Here is a 22,266-nt window from a genome sequence, read left to right on the forward strand (position 1 = left end):
CAAGGCCTTTGGGATCAAAAGTTGTATAAAGCTTTACCAACGGTCACACTATGTGGGCGTGGCATGGCGGCAAATTATGGTGTCTCGCCATAAAACACGAGATTGTTATAACTTCTCCATTCTTTGTCCCATCGGGTCCAAACTTCTCATGCTTCATCAGAGTCCAGCCCTTAACACTTCTATAAAACAATAATTCATAAAGCCCCGCCCCTTATTTTTTATCCACGCCCCCTTTCATCACATGACTACCTTGCATACTTTACATAACTCCTCCAACAGATTTCATCCCATTGACTTCAAACTTGGTCAGTAGTATCACAAGGCCTTTGGGATCAAAAGTTGTATAAAGCTTTACCGACGGTCACACTATGTGGGCGTGGCATGGCGGCAAAATATGGCGTCTCGCCATAACACACGAGACTGTATAACTTGACCATACATTGTCCAATCTGTCCCAAATTTCACACACGTGATTAGGGTCCAGCCCGGAACACACCCACATGTCAATATTGACACACAGTCATAGCGCCCCCTGCTGGCTACAGGAAGTAACATGTTATACACCAACCCCGAGCACAGTGGTAGGAGACACGCCATTTGGGACGCATAGGGACTGAGCCCACATCGCTGCGTCCGACGTGTCCTCCCCCGACGGCTCCTCCCCCGACGGCGCCTCCCCCGACGGCTCCACTCTGCGAGGGCCCGTTCAGTACTGCTTGCAGTCCTAGTTATTATTATTCCCAAAAGTAAATCGCCTTTTTGGGGGCTTTATCATATTCAAAAACACCCCATATTTGGAACATACATAAATCTCTGGTGAAATTTACGTATTCTTGTGGTCGCGGGAATGGGCGTGGCAAAATGACTCAACAGCGCCCCCTTGAAAGTCAAGAAAATTCAGCCCCTCGCACAGGAATGTTGTAAAGACACGAAATTTGGTACATACATGTATCATGGCAAGACGCACCAAAAAGTCTCAAGAACCCATACCCTAAAACGAACAGGAAGTCGGCCATCTTGGATTGAAAATGGCGTTTCCTGCTGTTTTGGCCCATTTCCACGCCGCATACTTTAACGAACTCCTCCTACAGATTTCACCCCATTGACTTCAAACTTGGTCAGTAGCATCATAAGGCCTTTGGGATCAAAAGTTGTATAAATCTTTACCGCCTGTCACACTATGTGGGCGTGGCATGGCGGCAAAATATGGCGTCTCGCCATAACACACAAGACTGTATAACTTGACCATACATTGTCCAATCTGTCCCAAATTTCACATACGTGATTAGGGTCCAGCCCGGGACATACCCACTGGTCAATAGTGACACACAGTCATAGCGCCCCCTGCTGGCTACAGGAAGTAACATGTTTTACACCTCCCACAAGCACAGTGGTAGGAGACACGCAATTTGGTACGCATAGGGATTGAGCCAACAGCGCCGCGTCCGATGTGCCCTCCCATGACGGCGCCTCCCCCGACGGCTCCACTCTGCGAGGGCCCGTTCAGTACTGCGCGCAGTCCTAGTTTTATAGTGTTTTTGGAAGTGGAGATTCTGCCATAAAAGGGTAGTACATTTTAAATCTGACACTACACAAAAAAATATAAATGCATCAAAATCAATTTTGTTGCTAATCTTTGACATAGCCAAGGCTGTGATAAAAAATAAATGCCCCAGCCAAAAATTATTTATGAAATGAAAAATAACTCAATTTTTGTGCGTTTTTTATTTGAAAAACAGTGACATCATGGAATCAAGCTGGCATTTAAAGGGTTAAAATCCTGAAAATGATTGAATATTTGATAGTTTTTATCAGGACTGAAGTACATCAAAAGATTTAACCCCAAAAAGTTGGAAAAACATATAATTCAGTAATATTTTTAAAGCGTTATTTATAAGTGGACATGTCTGCTATCAAGTGGCCAAAAAGGGTTTTTTACATTTTAAATCTGACACTACACAAAAACTAAAAATGCATCAAAATCAATTTTGTTCTTAATCTTTGACCTACCCAAGGCTGTGATAAAAACCAATGCCCCAGCCAAAAATTATTTATTATATGGAAAATAACTCAATTTTTTTGTGTTTTTTCTTTGAAAAACAGTGACATTGTGCAATCAAACTGGCATTAAAAGGGTTAAAATTCTCAAAATCTTTGAATGTTTGGTAGTTTTGAGCAGGGCAGAAGTTGTTTAAGAGGTTTATGCAGAAAAAAGTAAAAAAAAAAAAAATTAATCTGTAAAGTTTTTATAGCATTTTTTGGAGGTGGACATTTTCAGCCCAAAAGGGCTCGAAAGGGTAGTAAGCTTGTACACAGTGTATGTTACGTCCCAAAATTGAGGTTCGGGAGTAACCATTGATGTTGTAGCTATATTAAAGAAACAAGGGAAAACCAGGCAAGTTGAGTTATAGAAAAATAGGATTTATTTATTTATTTTTTTTTTAAAGATATTTTTTTGGCCATTTTCAAGGCTTTATTGATAGTGAGACAGATAGAAAGGGGGTGACAGAGGGGAGGACATGCGGCAAAGGGAGCTCAGGCCGGATTCGAACCCGGCTCCGCCGCAGCGAGGACTGTAGCCTCTGCACATGGGGCGCCTGTGTAACCCACTGCGCTACGGACCACCCCAAAAATAGGATTTATTTATATATGGCGAACACAAAACTACTATCCAACGGACAGCGACAATAACCTAAATGCCTCCACACTAAAACACTCTGAGGACACAAACCAAAGATATAAGGACCAACTGGGTTCTCCTTCCCCAGCTTCCAGGCAGCACTCAGGCGTTTCACCTAAAACAGCCAACACTTCCACAATCACAGCGCAACAATGGCCCACCAGCCGCGTCTGCTTCAGGATTCAGCCTATTTAACACCTAATTAGCAATAGATCATTGGTGCGGCTGGAAACACAGCAACTGGGAGGAGCAGGAGGCGGATCTATAATGAAGCAAGAAAACAAAAGAAAAAACAAACACAACACACCTCCAACCGTAACACTTCCCCCCATAAAACTAAACTACTAGATTAGTTTACAACAATATTCTGTTTTGTTTTTTTTTGTAGTTTTTACACTCAGGTATACAGAATATTAACATTACCAAAAACACAACTGTTACACAACACTAGTTTCACCCTTTACTTTCAGACTTAAAGTTCTCTATAGCTCACCAGTTTTTTGTTTAACAATACCCTCACCAACGAGAAAGCACGTCCGCCACGATGTTGTCTGCTCCCTTCTTGTGTTTGATCTCCAGGTTGTAACTCTGCGCCAACAGAGCCCAACGCATCAACCTCTGGTTGTGGTTATACATCTGGGACAAAAATACAAGAGGATTATGATCGGTATACACTGTGACCAATGAGGTGCTGGAACCCACATAGACCTCAAAGTGTTGGAGGGCCAGCAACATGGCCAACGTCTCTTTCTCAATAGTAGAGTAGTTTAACTGATGACGCTTAAATTTTGTTGAGAAGTAGCACACCGGGTGACTAACATTCCCCCCACCATCTTGTAACAATACTGCATCAGCCCCAGTAGCACTGGCATCCACTTCCAGCTTGAAAGGGATGGTAAAGTTAGGTGCTGCAAGGACAGGGGCACTGCAAAGGAGAGACTTAGCAGCCTCAAATGCATGCTGACAATTCTTATTCCACACAAAAGGAACAGATGGGCTACACAGCTTAGTCAGGGGAGCAACCACCACTGGAAAATTCTTACAGAAAAATCTATAATATCCAGTCATGCCAAGAAAACGACGCAGCTCACGTCTGGTGGTCGGGACTGGATAACATATTATTGCCGCAACTTTGGCCTCAACCGGGCGAACCTGCCCATGCCCAACCTGTTTCCCCAAATAAGTAACGGTAGCCTTACCGAACTCGCACTTGGCCAGATTAAGGGTTAGCAACGCCTTAGCAAGTCGCTCAAACACTGTGGTCAGAGTGGCAACGTGGTCTTCCCAACCATCTGAGAACACAACAACATCATCAAGATACACCTTGCATTAAGGAACATCCCCTAGCACAATCTGCATAAGACGCTGAAAAGTAGCTGGGGCATTTTTCAGACCAAATGGCATAACCGTGTACTGGAGGAAGTGATCAGGAGTAACAAAAGCTGAGATTTCAGAGGCTCTGGATGTTAAAGGTACCTGCCAGTAACCCTTTAGCAGGTCAAGTTTAGAAATATAGGCTGCAGGGCCAATGCTATCTATGCAGTCCTCCATGCGAGGTAGAGGAAAAGAGTCCGGTACAGTTACTGCGTTAACCTTTCGAAAATCTGTACAGAAACGTGGAGTACCATCAGATTTTGGAGCTAATAAGCAAGGGGAACTCCAAGGACTATGACTACATTTTGCTAGGCCATTTTCCAACAGGTACTCTGCCTCACGCTTCATCATCTGACGCTTTTCTAGAGGACAACGATAGGCGTGCTGCTTAATGGGACGAGCAGAACCAACTTCAATATCATGCTCTAACACATTAGTGCGTGAAGGCACGTCGCCAAACAGCATAGGATGAGACTGTAGTAACTTAACTACATCGTTTCTTTTACTTACATGGAGGTAGGACAAATGTGCATCAATGTCAGACAAAATTACAGAGTTTAGCAGCCTACCACACTGTAGATCAGCTAGTCTGAGACCATCATCATGTGCACTTCCAACACACACCATGGACGCAGAAGTCTTAACAGGAGTGGCAATCTCCGGAGCCAGTTTTGGCCTCTCCTGGACAACGTCTCTGGAATGGTAAGACTTCAGCATGTTAATATGACACAGCCGAACTTTTCGCCTGCGCTCAGGGGTGCTGATAACATAGTCTGTGTCAGATACCTTGTTTTTCACCACATATGGACCAGAAAAACGAGCTGCAAGAGCAGAGCCAGGCAGTGGTAGCAAGACCAACACTTGGTCACCAGGCTGAAACTGCCTCTCAACTGCTTTTCTGTCATACCACCTTTTCATCTTTCCTTGGGACAAAGAGAGAGCTTCCCTTGCCAAGGAAGTAGCACGATGCAGACGCTCCTTACACTGTGACACAAAATCCAACACATTAGTCTTACACGAACTTGACATGAACTGCTCTTTCAATACTTTAAGGGGACCACGAACATTGTGACCAAACACGAGCTCGGCTGGGCTAAACCCAAGAGACTCCTGTTTCGCGTCCCTGATGGCAAAAAGGACAAATGGCACGCCCTCATCCCAATCTCTCTCTGTATCATAGCAGTATTTCCTCAACATGGATTTAGAGTCTGATGCCAACGCTCAAGGGCACCTTGGGACTCTGGGTGATAAGCACTGGACACAGAGTGAGTGACACCTAGAGACTGTAATGTCTGCCTAAAAGTCTTCGACAGAAAATTGGAACCTTGGTCAGTTTGCACAACTTTGGGCAATCCAAAAGTTGTGAAAAATTTTGTCAGGGCCTTTGTAATGGCAGGTGCAGTGATTGTACGCAGGGGAACTGCTTCTGGGAATCTGGTGGCAACGAACATGATTGTCAACAGAAACTGGTTACCAGACTTTGTTCGGGGCAGTGGACCAACACAATCTACAATAACATGCTCAAAAGGCTCACCTACAGCAGGAATGGGGTGCAAGGGAGCTGGGGGAACTACCTGATTTGGTTTCCCAACGATCTGACAAGTGTGGCAGGCCCTACAGAAACGAACAACATCTGCCTTCATACCTGGCCAGAAGAAATGTTTCAATATACGGTTGTAGGTTTTTGTGACGCCTAGATGTCCGGACCACACATGTTCATGAGCCAGTTCTAACACAGGCTTGCGACAGACACTTGGAAGCACAATCTGATGGACCGCCCCCCATCCCTCATCTCCAGCCTCGTCTGTCAATGGCACCCATTTTCGCATAAGTACACCATCTGCAACAAAAAATGACTGCTTATGATTACATTTACTGACCTCATCCACTGCAACAGTATAACACTTATTCAAGGATTTATCCTCTCTCTGAGCTTTAATCAGCTCCTCACGAGTTAGCTGTACTGACGCCAAAGGAGCAGTAGTAGGCACTGTAGTCTCAACAGGCAGTGATGACGAGCAACCTCCGGTCTCACCAACAGGGGGCAACCTGTCTTCAGAAAAGGCAGCCGCCAAAACAGAGTCAGACAGGTCAACCTCATGGTCACTTAGCTGCTTCTTGGCTTGAGCTCGGGTCAGCACACTGACGGAGAAAACCTCAGGGTGACTGTCAAACAGCTTGTCTTGTGCACCACCAGGAAGAGGAACATCCACCACTTCAGGTGTGGGATACACTTTTCCACCTGCAATGTCGTTCCCCATTATAAAATCGACACCATCGATAGGAAAACGAGTCAGAACAGCCACAGGAAAACAACCAGAAACCAGATCGGACTTAATGTGTACTCGATGAAGAGGAGCGGGCACGAAACCCATCCCAATACCTCTAACAATCGTACTTCTCCCGCAGGCAGACTCAGAACACCACGGCAACACTTTCGAAAGGACAAAGGACTGAGAGCCACCCGAATCCCTTAGCACAGTGACCGGGCGTAGGTCTTCAGCCTGGCCTGTGAGTGAAATAAAAGCAGTGGAGATGAAAGGTTTGAAACACTCATCTGGCTGGCTTAGAGCAGAGAGATTCGCACCTAGGGATACAGTCTTTATTAACCCCACACCCTTCGGCTGCTTTCTTTTAAGGACAATACAGTCTGCAACGAGATGGCCTAATTTGTGACAATAGAAACATTTTCGTTCCGATTTGGCTGGTGTAGACTCTGGTTTTGAAGTAACCATTTCAGTAGCACTTACCACTGGCACGTTAGGTCTACGTGAGACAACACGAGAGGAAAAAGAGCTTTCCCTGTTAAAAACACCCTTGTGTGTCAGCGCAAACTCGTCAGCTAGTGTCGCGGCCTGCTTCAGGGACGTTACCTTCTGCTCATTTAAGTACACCACCGTACGCTCTGGTACACAGTTTTTAAATTCTTCGAGCAACATCAACTCTCTCAAAGTGGCTAGGTCATCAACCTGACAAGCAGAACACCAGCGATCGAAAAACATGCCCTTCTCCCTGGCAAAATCAGCATAAGTCTGGGTGGGCATTTTCTTCAGGGCACGGAAACGCTGTCTGTAAGCCTCAGGTACCAGTTCATACACACGCAAAATTGCACTTTTTAAATGCTCATACTCAAGGCTGTCCTCTATTGACAGAGAGGAACAAGCCTCCTGAGCCTTACCTGTCAATCTACACTGCAACATGATTGCCCACACATCCTTAGGCCAACCAAGAGCAACAGCGATGCGTTCAAATGCAACAAAGTAACTTTCCACCACCGCCTCGCGGAACACAGGCACAAGTGAAATATACTTACTGACATCAAACGCCAGAGGCTCTGACTGAGACCGCACATTATCAGACACGCTGGACACCACGTTCACTTTCTGAAGCTCCAGCTGCTTCATTCTGATGGCTGTGTCAGCCTCCAGCCTCTTTAGCTCTAGCTCCCTACGAAGCTCAAACTCACGCTCACGTTCACGATCCTCTCTCTCCATCTGGAGACGAGCCAAACGCATCTTTAATCGGGCGTCAATTTTAGAATTAACTGAGGACTCAACAGACAAAGGGTCAAAACGCGGCAACGTAAACGGCTTACCTTCCACACCCGGAGTTAGGGTAGTCAACTGCGGCTCGGTCGCTCCTCCCACCGGAGCATCAGACCGGCTCTCACCTGGGGACACGGCTGTCAAAACCCCGGCCGATAGACCCGGCAACATAGGATCCACTGACACGTTTAAAATCCCCTTCACAACCAACCCATCCAGCACAGCCGCTTTGAGCTCCTTTTTAGCAAGTGAACTCACCACTGGGATGCCGTAACACTTAGCAATATCACATAAATCACACTTGCGACAGTTGTCAAGCTGCTCTAAAGATGGATCAGCCACAAATGTATCTAAATCAAATGCTGCCATGCTTACTCGAATTGTCGGCAGAAGACACAACAACCGTAGCTTGAACACACAGTGCTACAACGTAGCATGCGCTATGCGCTACGACCGGCTACCAACAAATCACGACACAACACACAGCCACTACGCCGTCAAAAACAAACAAACAAACCCACGCATCCACCAGTGCCGAAAGGCACAGTATTAACTTCGGATGTTTACACAAACAGTCCAACCTTACAAACACACTCCTCAGTGCCTACCTAACCAAAAACTTTACCTGTGTATCTTCTGGAGCGTGCCGGGCTCGGGGCGACTTGAAAGGCGGAACATCAGCGGCGTGAGCCCTGAAGCGGCTACCCCCAACGGAGATGTTAAATCCCCGCCCAGGATTTACTCCGAAAATAATAAAGGAAAAATAATAAACAAGCACCCGACGGAAAGACTGAAACAGCCTAGCTGGGAACTCCCCTGTCTAAATGGAAGGAGCAGTTTAATCAGATTAAGGCTTGGACAAAAAACAACCGAAACAAATACTTACCAGAACACTGAGATGCGACTATCAAAATATATATATATATATATTTTCAAACTCCACAAATTACCAACTTCTCTCTTACTTTTTTAATAAAGTATTATCCCGGACGAGCCCCCAAATATGTTACGTCCCAAAATTGAGGTTCGGGAGTAACCATTGATGTTGTAGCTATATTAAAGAAACAAGGGAAAACCAGGCAAGTTGAGTTATAGAAAAATAGGATTTATTTATATACGGCGAACACAAAACTACTATCCAACGGACAGCGACAATAACCTAAATGCCTCCACACTAAAACACTCTGAGGACACAAACCAAAGATATAAGGACCAACTGGGTTCTCCTTCCCCAGCTTCCAGGCAGCACTCAGGCGTTTCACCTAAAACAGCCAACACTTCCACAATCACAGCGCAACAATGGCCCACCAGCCGCGTCTGCTTCAGGATTCAGCCTATTTAACACCTAATTAGCAATAGATCATTGGTGCGGCTGGAAACACAGCAACTGGGAGGAGCAGGAGGCGGATCTATAATGAAGCAAGAAAACAAAAGAAAAAACAAACACAACACACCTCCAACCGTAACAGTGTATTATAGAGCCATTAGAAAAAATTAAATTAGAATTTCAAAATATATCAAAAAAGAAACCCTTCTTCCAAAAATCATGTCATTTGCAGTATTACAGCCAAAATTATTGCCAAAAATCAAGTGAAAAATTTCTGAAATGGCTGAAAATGTCCTTAGTGGGCCCTAAGGGTTAAATTCAGCAGATATACACTGTGTGTGAGCACAACACAGGAACTGACCTCAGAGTCTCCAGTCTGCAGTTTGGACTCTCCAGTCCGGCACACAGCCGCTCCACTCCTGAATCCTCCAGGTCGTTGTAGGTCAGGTCCAGCTCTCTCAGATGGGAGGGGTTGGACTTCAGAGCTGAGGCCACGACTTCACAGTCAGTCTCAGAGAGGTAACAGTCAGAAAGTCTGTGATTACAGATAATAAAAAATTTAAATAAAACCAGTTCTAACACTTTAATCTGATCTCTTTTCATCTCACATTTAATTCATTTATTGACTCATGATGCATTTACAGTAGAATTACTTCTAAAGATTGTAATATTATCATTTGTTGACTGATAGAACGGGCTGAAGTTCATGTTTTGGAGCTAAAACTCTTTTTTGAGCTCTGGTTCACTGGCAGAATGAACCTGGAGGTCCCAGCAGCTGACTGTGTGATGAGCTGCTCTCTGAGTACATCAGCTGCTAAATACACAGACACAACACATGTTGAGCTTCATTAAATACACACACATTCACTATTATTAGCATGTGGTTTATTTTAGGAGCCCATCTATGAGTGATGATCTCCCCTCGCTGTATCACAGATGCTCTGCAGTCACAGAGAGAGAGAGAGACGTTCTCTGCTAATAAAGGAACGCTAGAGGACGTGGACATGGAGCCATATGACAATGTGATGTCCATATTATATTAGTTTACAAAGGGACTAACAGAGCCACTAGTGTGTGACAGAGCGTGCTCAATGTAACGTTACTACAGAGCTGATAAAGCAGATCAGTAGAGGTGGAGGGGCTCTCAGGATGTTGGCTTTGTTTACTGGAAAGTTCACCTCTTCTTTGACTTTGTCTCAAAGAAAACTCAAACTCTACAATGTGGAAACATTTTGGACAAAAGGTGAGCCTCGCTCTCTTCTCTTTCATCCTCTTTTTTATTATTATTGTTCTTCTTCTGTGTGTTGTCGATTGAAAAGCAGCTTAGAGGTAAATTAGCGCCACCATCTGGACTGGAGTGGCTTCTCTCTAATTCAAACAGCTGCTGCACCTGCTTCTAAAAGTGTCAGAAAGGTTTAAAAAGCCCAATAATGTTGATGAAGAACAAGGTGAAAAGAGAGGGATGTTGAGGGACGATGAGGGACGTTCCAAACGTCTCCAATAACCTCAGAGCGTTGAAAAGTCCACATTTATTTAAAGCAGACAGACGCAATCGTTTCCAAGATTCACAACATGTTTTATCTGAGGAAATATTCTGCTTCAGTTTATTGTTGCTGGCGTTTAGCCTTTCAAAAACAACATTTTCACTGTGGTGGAAAAAGTGTTTGCTCTGCCGTTTGCTGCACTAAGGGAGGCAGCACCTGGACTATCAATGCAGTCTAACAGCACCACATTACATTTAATTACACTTAGATGCTTCTCTAAAACATCTACAACTTATTGCATCCCATGGGCAAGGCTAGCTCATTTTTAGGGGTGCTTCAGCACAACTAAAAATGAGCACAGCAGCCCTAAAACTTGGAGTAAGAAATGTTGTTATTCTAAAAATTTTGTTCGTCTTTGAGTACTGGAGTCCAGGCACCGTTGTCCAGTTAGTTCAGTTAGCTCGGTTAGCTTCGTTAGCGCCATTAGTGCAGCTACAGTCAAACTGGAGCGGTCCGTTTATTGAACAAAAGGAGCAGTGCGACAAATTAATTGCGTACCTGTGAAGTGTGTCCTTGTGTCTGTGTTGTTAAAGTTTATCGTTACTTGAGAGCAGGGATCTCAAACTCAAATTACCTGAGGGCCGCTGGAGGCAGTATCAAAATGACCAAAAAAAGACACAAAATGACAGAAAAAAAACTAAATTACTTAAAAAAGACACAAAATAACAAAAAAAAGGACAGAAAATCACTAAAAAGGACACAAAATGACAAAAAAAGACAGAAAATAACTAAAACAGACAAAATTACCAAAAAAGACACAAAATAACAAAAAAAGACAAAAAGAACAAAAAAGACAAAATAACTAAAAAGACACAAAATGACCAAAAAAGACACAAAATAACTAAAAAAGACACAAACTGACCAAGAAAATACACAAAATGACAGAAAAAAACTAAATTACTTTAAAAAGACACAAAATGACAGAAAAAAGACACAAAATAACTTTATAAAAATCACACAAAATGACAGAAAAAAACATAAATTACTTAAAAAAAAGACACAAAATAACTAAAAAGGACACAAAATGACAGAAAAAAGGCACAAAATGACAGAAAAAAGGCACAAAATTACTAAAAAGGATACAAAATGACCAAAGAAAGACACAAAATGGCAGAAAAAAAGTCACAAAATTCCTAAAAAAAGACACAAAATGACCAAAAAAGACACATAATAACCAAAAAAATCACACAAAATGACAGAAAAAAACCTAAATTACTTAAAAAAGACACAAAATGACAGAAAAAAAGACACAAAATTGCTAAAAAAAAAAACAGACACAGAATGAACAAAAAAGACACAAAATAACAAAAAAATCACACAAAATGACAGAAAAAAAACTAAATTACGTAAAAAAGACACAAAATTTCTAAAAAAAAAGACACAGAATGAACAAGAAAGACACAAAATAATTAAAAAGACAAAAAAATGACCAAAAAAAGACACAGAAAAAATAAAAAGGACACAAAATGACCAAAAAAGACACAAAATAACTAAAAAGGACACAAAATGACCAAAGAAAGACCGAAATGACAGAAAAAAAGTCACAAAATAACTAAAAAAATCACACAAAATGAAAGAAAAAAACCTAAATTACTTTAAAAAAAAACAAAATGACAGAAAAAAAGACACAAAATGACTAAAAAGGTCACAAAATGACCAAAAAAGGACACAAAATGACCAAAAAAGGACACAAAATAATTAAAAAGACACAAAGTGACCAAAAAAGACACAAAATAACTAAAAAGGACACAAAAAATTACCAAAAAACCTAAATTACTTTAAAAAAGACACAAAATGACCAAAAAAAAGACACAAAATAACTAAGAATGTAGGAAATGGTCTGCTCCAATATATTTGTGTATGGTTGTCAGTGCCAAGGGAAAGAGAGAAAGATGGCCTGTATTTTGCATTTTGTTGTCCAAGTAGCTGTTACTTTGTTCAGTGACAGTAAAGTTCAATGTAATCACTTCTAATGACTGCTGATTGAGGGTGGGTGGTGGCAGCGGGGCTCAGTGGGGCTCAGCAGCCCTAAAGCTCTGACCCTAGACTGGCCCCTGTTGCATCCAATGATAAGAGCCCATGGAGAACATGACTAACATCAGGGGGACCAGGTTCATAGAGAAAACAATGAGCAGACTTTAAAAATGCTCCTTATTCATTCATTGTTGGGAACTAAATGTAAAGTTGGAGCTCTTATTGAAGAGAACTGGAGATGTTTTGTTCTTTCAGATGGAGGATGGCTTCCCTCCACATCCTCCCAAAACAAGCAAGAATTATAGATTCTGTAGAAACTGGAAACATTCCTTCATATTAAATAGTTCAGAAGCTGCTGAGAAGAAATAAGACAGAAATAATTGATTGAAGCTACGTTCAGAACAATTAAACTCCAGTGACATAATTTCCAGTAGAAGACAAATATTACACAGTTCAAGTGTTCCTTTTCTACGTGTTGTTTCAGATATTTAAAACAGATTAAATGAACCATCAAATGTTGTGCTCTCCACCGTTTGTGTGTTCCCTCGTAACGTGCTGCTCTAAACACATTTCTTCATCATATTTCTCCTTCATATTACTTCTAACGTCAAATTATTAGAACAAAAACATTCTCTGACATTCAGCACTAACCTGCTGTATTCCATCTGATATAGTATTCATCATTCCAGAGAGAAAATATACATCACATACTTTGTATCGTAGCTAGATACCAAAGTTTCTAACATGACAAATATGTCAGGAGGAGTTTTGGAAATGGAAACAACAAACATTTACAATATTTGCTTTAGGAATCGTGGAGTCAAACATTCAAACACTCTTCAGTTTAAACTCTTCAGTCAGTAGAAGCATCAGATAGCTTCATAACAATGCTGCAAAAGAAAACACTGAATATATATTAGTTATTGTCTGATGGTTGAAAGAGAGATACTTTTATACATGTATTGTATTCATGTTTTCATAAACAGCTGCCAGGTGACTGGATGAACTATGTGTCTATCAGCGTCTATCACAGGCTGCTGCAGCCAGTTGGGAGAAGAGCTAAAACATCTTCCATCAGGAAAAGCCTTCAGTGTTCTTTGATCTTCCTTTAATGAAGAAGAAACTCTCTGTTTTAATAGAACTGATGATATTGCAGCACCATCACTCGCCTCTTTCTCTGTTTCATTGTCTCATACAACAACAATAAAGATTTGATACGATGTCAAACAGGCTGTGTGTTGTGATTCAATGATGAGTGTGGAAACATTTCCAGCACACACTCTTTAGTTTTCTGGGCTGGATTTGTATGAAGCCTCCATCACTCCAACAGAGACAGATAGGAGATGATGACGTTGGCAGTTTAATGGAGAATGTTTTCAATACGCAGGTTTAATGGTAGTTGAAGAAAAGGTTTGTATTCTGCAGCTTTTATACTGTGCATGTGTGTAAAGTGTGTATCTTTACTCTAACACTGATGCTTCAGCTTTACATTGCTGTATAATGTTGATGATCACATCTGGACTTACACAGCTTTCCTGCAGTTCCTCACAGCTGGAACCAGTCTCCGTCGTCCCTCGTATGTTGTCTTGTACTTCTCCAGGTCCAACTCATCCAGAACCTCCTCTGACATCTGCAGCATGTAGGCCAGAGCTGAGCACTGGATCTCAGAGAGTCTCTCTGATCTGTTCTCTGACTTCAGGAACTCTTGGATCTCCTGATGGACTGACAGGTCGTTCATCTCCGTCAGACAGTGGAAGATGTTGATGCTTCTGTCAGGAGAGGTGTTGATGTAGTCAGCATAGTCAGTGTTCATCTTCTTCAGGTTGTTGATGGCTCTCTGGATGACTTCTGGCCTGTTGTCTGTCTGACCCAGCAGGCCTCCTAACAGTCTCTGGTTGGACTCCAGAGAGAGGCCATGAAGGAAGCGGACAAACAGGTCCAGGTGGCCATTTTTAGTTTCAAGGGATTTCTTCATGGCTCTCCTCAGGAAGTCAGGAAGGGACCGGTCACTGTTTTTATTGTCCCAGTCATCATCACCCTCATCATCATCCTCTTCTTCTTTATTCTCTTCTACTCTTTTCCCCAGAAAAGCCTCCAGTACCTCTGTGTTCCTGGTGGTGTAACAGTGGAACATGTAGACTGCAGCCAGAAACTCCTGAACGCTCAGATGAACGAAGCAGTAGACTGTTTTCTGGAAGATCACACTCTCTCTTCTGAAGATCTCTGTACAAACTCCTGAGTACACCGAGGCCTCTGTGACATGGAGACCACAGCGCTCCAGGTCTTCTTGGTAGAACATGATGTTTCCTTCCTGCAGCTGTTCAAACGCCAGCCTCCCCAGCTTCAGAAGAACTTCTCTGTCAGCCTCCGTCAGCTCCTGTGGACTCGTCTCATGTCCCTCATCATACTTCTGCTTCTTCTTCTTGGTCTGAACCAGCAGGAAGTGTGAGTACAGGTCAGTCAGGGTCTTGGGCAGCTCTCCTCTCTGCTCTGTAGTCAACATGTGGTCCAGAACTGTAGCAGTGATCCAGCAGAAGACTGGGATCAGACACATGATGTGGAGGCTCCTGGATGTCTGGATGTGTGAGATGATTGTGCTGGAGCGCTCTTCATCACTGACCCTCCTCCTGAAGTACTCCTCCTTCTGGGCCTCAGTGAAGCCTCGTACTTCTGTCACCCTGTCGACACACTCAGGAGGGATCTGATTGGCCGCCGCGGGTCGGGAAGTTATCCAGACGAGAGCCGAGGGAAGCAGATTCCCCTCGATGAGGTTTGTCAGCAGCACGTTGACTGATGACTTCTGTGTGACATCAGACACAACCTCCATGTTGGTGAAATCCAGAGAAAGTCTGCTTTCATCCAGGCCGTCAAAGATGAAGAGAAGTTTAGAGACGGCCAGCTTCTCTGCTGGGACCTTCTGTAATGTTGGATGGAAAACATGGAGCAGCTCCAGAAGACTGTACTGCTCATCTCTGATCAAGTTCAGCTCCCTGAAGGAAAGCAGAACCACCACACTGACATCTTGGTTCTCCAAACCCTCTGCCCAGTCCAGACTGAACTTCTGCACCGAGAAGGTTTTTCCAACGCCAGCGACGCCGTTGGTCAGAACCACTCTGATGGGTCCCTGTTGGTCAGGTAAGGCTTTAAAGATGTCCTGGCACCTGATTGGAGCGTCGTGGACGGTCTTCTTCTTGGAAGCTGTCTCCAGCTGCCTCTCCTCATGTTGGGTATCAACCTCTTCACTCTGTCCCTCTGTGATGTAGAGCTCAGTGTAGATCCTGTTGAGGAGGGTTCCACTTCCTGTTGCATCACTTCCTTCAGTCACACGTTCACATCTCCTCCTCAGACTGATCTTATAATCATCTAAAACCTCCTGCAGACCACCAGCCACTAAAAACAGGAATAAGATGAAAAGCATAAAAGAGATTATATTTATTACCATATTAGAACTTATAAAGTAGTAAAGTTTATAAACTATCCTCTGTTATTGAGCTAAAAACAACAACATCAAAGTGATTTTAACATTCATGGTTTTGTTTTTTATTGAAGAGAAGAAAATATGTTTTCTGGGGAACATCAGAAATGCTCCTTTTCCTCTCAGCCTCTGACTGTGTGTTGGTTGTTTGATTGACAGCAGGAGGCTGAGCCTCAGCAGCTTTAGTCAGTAGAAACTTTTATGTGAAGCAGCAGCAACACCAGATGTTTGTTTAAATCAGCAGTACGTTAACAAGGCTCTGAAATGCTTTATTTCACATATTACTGAGTGCCTTAAATCAGTAAAAGGTCAAATAAAGCTGATATCTTGAAGGTTAAACTGGGACACAGCAGGAAAAATAAACTCCCAACCACAAAGATTCAGTAAGAATCTCCTAAAGCACTGAGAACTTTCTCTCTGGTTGCAGCAGAGACACACGTGTTGATCCAGTCACTTTAGTTACAGACATGGTTTGGTTTGAGGGAGGAGATCATCTCAGGCCGGACCGTTACATGTAAAACCAGCAAGAGACAAGCATGCTGAAAGCTGCAGCTTCTAAAGTGAAGCAGAGAATGTTTGTTAGCAGAGGTTGTTGAAGTGAGAGGAGCCTGTTAAACATGTGACATGAAGACATCAGCAGACAGACGGACAGTCTCACTCAGTTCACTGCTGCTCTGACTGGCTGTCTGCAGTCCCAGTCTGCTTCTGGGTCTCTGTCCACACTGGGGACAGGAGGAGTCTCCTGATGAAGCAGACTGGTCCCAGTATGAGCTGATGTGTCCACAGCTGCTAGAGACGGGATCCTTCAGGACGTCCTGACAGGAAGCACAGCAGGACGGCTGCTCCTCCTCATCACTCCTCTTCCTCTCTCTGTCAACACATTTCTTTATCACTAAGTGGAAACACTTCACACTCCCATACTGCTGGAATTTAATACATGTTACATTTACAGTTAAAGTTAATTAACAGTTATCATATCTATCCATCATACTGACACTCCTTTCAAAATAAAGTTTACGGGATATACAAAATAAAAGCTATTTACAAAACACAATAAAGAAGAAAAACGTACGCTTTAAAATATCAGTTTTTGACGTTTTGTTACAAAAATCAGTATTTTGTGGCTTTAAAACCGAGACTAAGATCCATGTTGGTTAACACAGTTACTGCAGTAATAAGTCTGCATCATGAGCATAAATCTTTCAGCAAAGAATTTTATCTTCATTCTCAATGCATCACCTTCCATCAGGTCAGCGATCACTAAAACTCTCTTACTTTGTGTCTGAGGGTCCAGGTTCAGGACTGAAGAATGGAGGGTGAGGCATGGACCAGTCACTCTTCACAGACAGACAGCCGGACACTAGAGACTCTGCTCTCTGTCTGTACGAAACTCTGAAAACACAAAAATAAATACATTCAATTCAAGTCATATCACATGAATCATTGATGAATTATCTTATTTGAAGGTAGCTCTAAATACTGTTAGTGCAGATCATAAGGAGGGCTATTAATAATAATAATAATAATAATAATAATAATAATAATAACTAGAAAATTTCCTCTGGGGTGTGTGTAATTAAAATCACATAAAGTTACGTGTGTGTGTGTGTGTGTGTGTGTGTGTAACATGTGTATCTGTAGGAGTGTGCGTGCTTACGCGCATGTGTGTGTGTGTATCTGTAACTGTAATCACATCAAAGATCAAAGCAATCAACAGAATTAACTGACACCTGTTAATGAAAGAGTGACAGCAGCCAGAGGTGGACAGACTGGAATTTCTGGCCTCGAACAGAAAGCATTTTTGGCAAAACCATAATACCTGTCATTGATTCGACTTCACTTTGAGAGTCCCGAGTTCTTCCTGAACGTCTACATATGTTGTTTTTTAAAGAAAAATGAAAAAATAGCTTTGTTAGAGCGATCTAAAAAAACTATTCCATCTTCCTTTTTCCGAAATCTCCCTGCGTTTTTAATATGGGAGCCAATGAGGCTGTTGGTGGTGTTGGTGGATCATCTGTGCGTCCTACGCCCAAACTATAACTCTGACAGCTTTACCAGAGGATTGTGAGGGAGAAGACTAATTTTCCTACATTTCTATGTATAAATTATTTCTGTAGAGTGGAATTTGCGGCCTGGAGCGCAGTTTTCAAATTTAGTTTTTGACAATTTTTTCTCTCCCTCTACACTCTGGCGATGATGTCACACACTGTGACACGAACATTCCGTGCAATACACACCCATTATAATCTCAGAATTTCTCCAAAAATGATCATGGTCATTGAACATGGATTGATAAAAAACTATATGACCTATCGAAACGTGGATTAATACACCGATGCACAAGACTTGTGTCTACTGTTTAAAGTTTAAATGGAGTCTCTAGCTGAAATTATGCCGGAGAGGTAGACGTTTAAAAATCTCTAATTATTGGTCTTTTTCTCTCATTTTTTTCGGCCGTCCCATTCACTTCAATGCAAAATTTTGGGCAGTTTTTCGTGACTTACGTCGTGAAAAATTTGTATTCCGTAGAGAAAAGTAATAGCACACCGATCCCGATCAAACCGCACGTTATATTATATAATTTGTCTATTGGGACAAAATTGTGTCCGGAGGAAGAAGAAAAAATCCACAGTATAACAATAGTACAGGACTGGCCCCTACAGCTATTGCTTTTAAACAAGTGTAGCAGAGATGACTCTAACAGGGGAAACAGAAGCTACTGAACAGCTTTCTGGTATCAACTAACAGGCTATTCAGAGACACTGTGTAATGGGAAATACATGCCCTTCAAAGTAAAAGTGCAGCTGGTTTAAAGATTTCAGGATGGGCCGCGACCCACCAGTTGAGAATCACTTTTCGAGGTGACTAACAGCTGTCACTGATAAAAAGAGGAAGATGGAACAAAGGATTCCTCTTTTCTGTGTCATGACAAAAACATTGGCAGACAAAACTGAAAATTTGTCATAAAAATGAGTTAGTATCAGTTCTTACTTTGTGTCTGAGGGTCCAGGTTCAGGACTGAAGGTTGGAGGGTGTCTCATGGACCGGTCACTCTTCATGGACAGACAGCCGGACACTAGAGACTCTGCTCCGTCCTCCTCTTCCTCCACACAACCACTCATCTTCTGATCTGAAGTCAGTCTGAGAGGGAAAACAGCAGCACTGACTGTTAACTCTGAACATTACAGGAAGTCTGTTCACGCCCAAAACTTAGAGACGAGGAAGTAACACACACACACACAAACACACACACACACACACACACACACACACACACACACACAGTAGAGTAGACCAGTGAGCCCTCCTCTTCCTTCGGTCTTGTTCTCTTAGTTTACAGCAGCTCTACTGTCATTTATTCAGCCATCATGACTTTGTGTGCTGATTAAAACTCACCGTGTCGGCTTCACCGTGTCCTCCTCCATGTTCTCTTCTCTTCCTCCACATGGAGTCTGATTAAAACTCACCGTGTCCTCCTCCATGTTCTCTTCAGTCAACATGGAGTCTGAGCTGACTGACTCTTTCACTCTGAGTCACTGTTGCTCCTCCCCTCCTCCCCTCCTCCCTCCTCCATTTACAGGAAGTCAGGCTGTTTTTATTAGAAGCGAAATCTTGGTGCTGCATTGTAAAATGATCTGATCTGTTGAACTTTAAACTTTGTTCCAGCAGTTTGTGTTGGCTCCATTTCCTGTCCGCACATAACTGCACAGAGCCCTGAGGGACTCCAGCTCCGTCTGAAACGTCCAAAACAATCTTCTGTTTTCACCTTTTGGACTTTTCTCAACATTTTGCTTTAGAAAACGGGGATAATTTTGCTTATTTTATATATTTTTTTTGATTGGTAACATGCATGTTGATGCAAACTCAGAATCATTCTTTATTTCTTTCACACAAAATCCATGAACTCTTTTCTCATTCATACCACCTGAAATACTCATATATTTACAGTACATTTACATATTTACTGAGCATTTTAAATACTCATAATAACACACTCCTCTTTGGTTTGTATTGATTCTTTCAGCCCTGGAGTTTCAGGATTTTCAACAAGTAAATTACTAAATGCAAAGAACAAGAAAAACATGAAGTATATTAAAGCAAATTGTTGCATTTCTGATTCTTGTGTGACGAACATTGCTCTGCCACAGTTAACTATGGCCTTAAATTTGTCTCAATAATATCTGCAAACACACAGAGGGTGATCTACAAATAGTCCTTGATTTGCACACGTTTTTTACTATCCACAAATACAAATTTCTAATTTGTAACTTGTATTTTGGTTTTTACAAACGCGTGTGTATTTGTAAATATATTTTGTATTTGTAAATACCCAATTTAAAAAAAAAAAAAGACATTTATAAAACTGAAAATTCTGTTTGTGAGGTTTGATTGAGCATTTGTGAATTATCAATCACACACACGCATCTCTGTCCTCAAAGACAAACACAAACACACAGTGATTCACACATGGCCGCCCTCCTCACCAGCAGGTGGCAGTGTTGTTACATGCATTGATGGAGCGATGGTTTGGACTCTCCTTAGCTGGACTTACACTTTAGTTTTGATTTTGCAGTAAAGCCATGGTACATAAGTAAAACTATTTTTCCTTTCCCTACATTATTATTATTATTTTTATTATTGTTATTATTGTCATTATTATTATATTATTATTATATTATTATTATTATTATTATTGTTGTTGTTGTTATTATAATTATTAATAAAATAATAATAATAATAACAACAATAATAATAATGATCATTATTATCATCATTATAATAATAATAATAATTATTATTATTATTATTATTATATATATTAGTAATATTATTATCATTTTCATTATTATTTGTATTATCATTATCATTATTGTTATTATTAATATTATTCTATATATTATACATATAATAAAAATAATAATAACAATTGTAATAATAATAATAATAATAATAATAATAATGATGATAATCATAACAATAATAATAATAATAATAATTATTATCATTATTAATATTATTATTATACATATGTAATAATAATAATAATAATAATAATAATATTGATAATAATAATAATAATGATAATAATAATAATTATATAATAATAATAATAATAATTATAATAATTAACCTTATTTATACAGCACCTTTCATACAGAGAATGTACCCCAAAGGAACGAACTGATCAAGGCAAAATAGAAAATGATGGAAATAAAATATTCCAAAATGCCAGCAAAATAAAATAAATACACAATTAAAAAGTTATTTTTTATATATAATAAATGTAATATAATAATAATATTATAATCCAAAACAGAATAAAATGCAAGTTAAATTGCCAATAAATCATACAGCAATTCCCCGAGCATAAAATAAATTAACAAGGCACATAAACAGTTAAATACAAGAAACATCCTTAGCAAAAAACAAAACAAAAAACAACAGAATAAATTACAAAGAAAGTAAAAAAGTTAATAAAAAAAAATCTCATCAAATTTTTGGGCTTACAAAGCAAAAGCAAAGTCAAATAAAAACACAATATAAAGTTGTTGTTTTTCATAAACAGAAAGATAAAATCTATAAACAGAATAAAATGCAATAAATCAAACAGCAATGCTCCGAGCATTAAAACTAAAGTATCAAAGCACATGAATAATTAAATACAAGAAACACCGAAGCAGGAAAAACCCTGAATAAGTTACAAAGAAAGTAAAAAAAGTAAAATTAAATGAATTTCATGGGTTATTTAAACATTTTTGGGCCTATAGTTTATTATTTTTTGCAAAGAATGATGTAGAAATCTCGTTCAGGCGCTCTGAATGAGAATGTATTTGAGATGTCCGAGCCGTCCCTGAACGCAGCACCTGTCTGGGCAGAGTGGGCGTGGCCAGGTGACTCAGGTAGGGATCCGCAGCTTCCTGAAGGTGTGGCGGATCTCTTTTCCTGTTCACACACAAATCCAGGTGAGTTTTTCTCCACTTTCTCTGACTTTTTGTCCTTCAGAGCTTTTATTTTGTCTTTGACTCGCTGTAGTATCAGATTATTAGATGTTTAGAGCAGCTGTTTGTACAAAAGTCTCTTAAATCTCTTAAATACCTGAGTAAAATCTGATTAATCCATTCTAGCTACAACTATCAACCTCGCAGTGCACCTGTATGCTAATTTATAGCTTGACAGCAAATAAATTCTATCAAATTACATGTTTTCTTTCCTGTTTTATGGGGATTTAATACACAAAAAAAGACACAATGACTAAAAAAAGACACAAAATGACCAAAAAAGAAACAAATGAGGAGACAAAATGACCAAAAAAACCCCACAGAAGACACAAAATGACTAAAAAAATA

General features: G+C 40.9%; 2 protein-coding genes across 2 annotated transcripts in view; one reads left to right on the plus strand and one right to left on the minus strand.

Annotated features, from left to right (window-relative positions):
* Positions 1-19,459, minus strand: part of LOC131975215 (protein NLRC3-like) — a 35,875-nt gene extending 16,416 nt beyond the window's left edge. The window contains exons 1-6 of the mRNA XM_059337818.1: positions 19,316-19,459; positions 18,911-19,060; positions 17,195-17,311; positions 16,578-16,789; positions 13,971-15,834; positions 9,288-9,461 (exon numbers count right to left, since the gene is read on the minus strand). Coding sequence (XP_059193801.1) covers positions 9,288-9,461; positions 13,971-15,834; positions 16,578-16,789; positions 17,195-17,311; positions 18,911-19,060; positions 19,316-19,419 — 2,621 coding nt within the window. The 5' untranslated portion in view covers positions 19,420-19,459. The remainder of the gene's footprint in view (positions 1-9,287; positions 9,462-13,970; positions 15,835-16,577; positions 16,790-17,194; positions 17,312-18,910; positions 19,061-19,315) is intronic.
* Positions 19,460-21,707: 2,248 nt separating this feature from the next.
* Positions 21,708-22,266, plus strand: part of bmp2k (BMP2 inducible kinase) — a 67,034-nt gene continuing 66,475 nt past the window's right edge. Inside the window, 1 exon segment of the mRNA XM_059336578.1 lies at positions 21,708-21,882. Coding sequence (XP_059192561.1) covers positions 21,756-21,882 — 127 coding nt within the window. The 5' untranslated portion in view covers positions 21,708-21,755.

Source organism: Centropristis striata, chromosome 7 (genome assembly GCF_030273125.1).
Source record: "Centropristis striata isolate RG_2023a ecotype Rhode Island chromosome 7, C.striata_1.0, whole genome shotgun sequence".
Lineage (NCBI taxonomy): Eukaryota > Metazoa > Chordata > Actinopteri > Perciformes > Serranidae > Centropristis > Centropristis striata.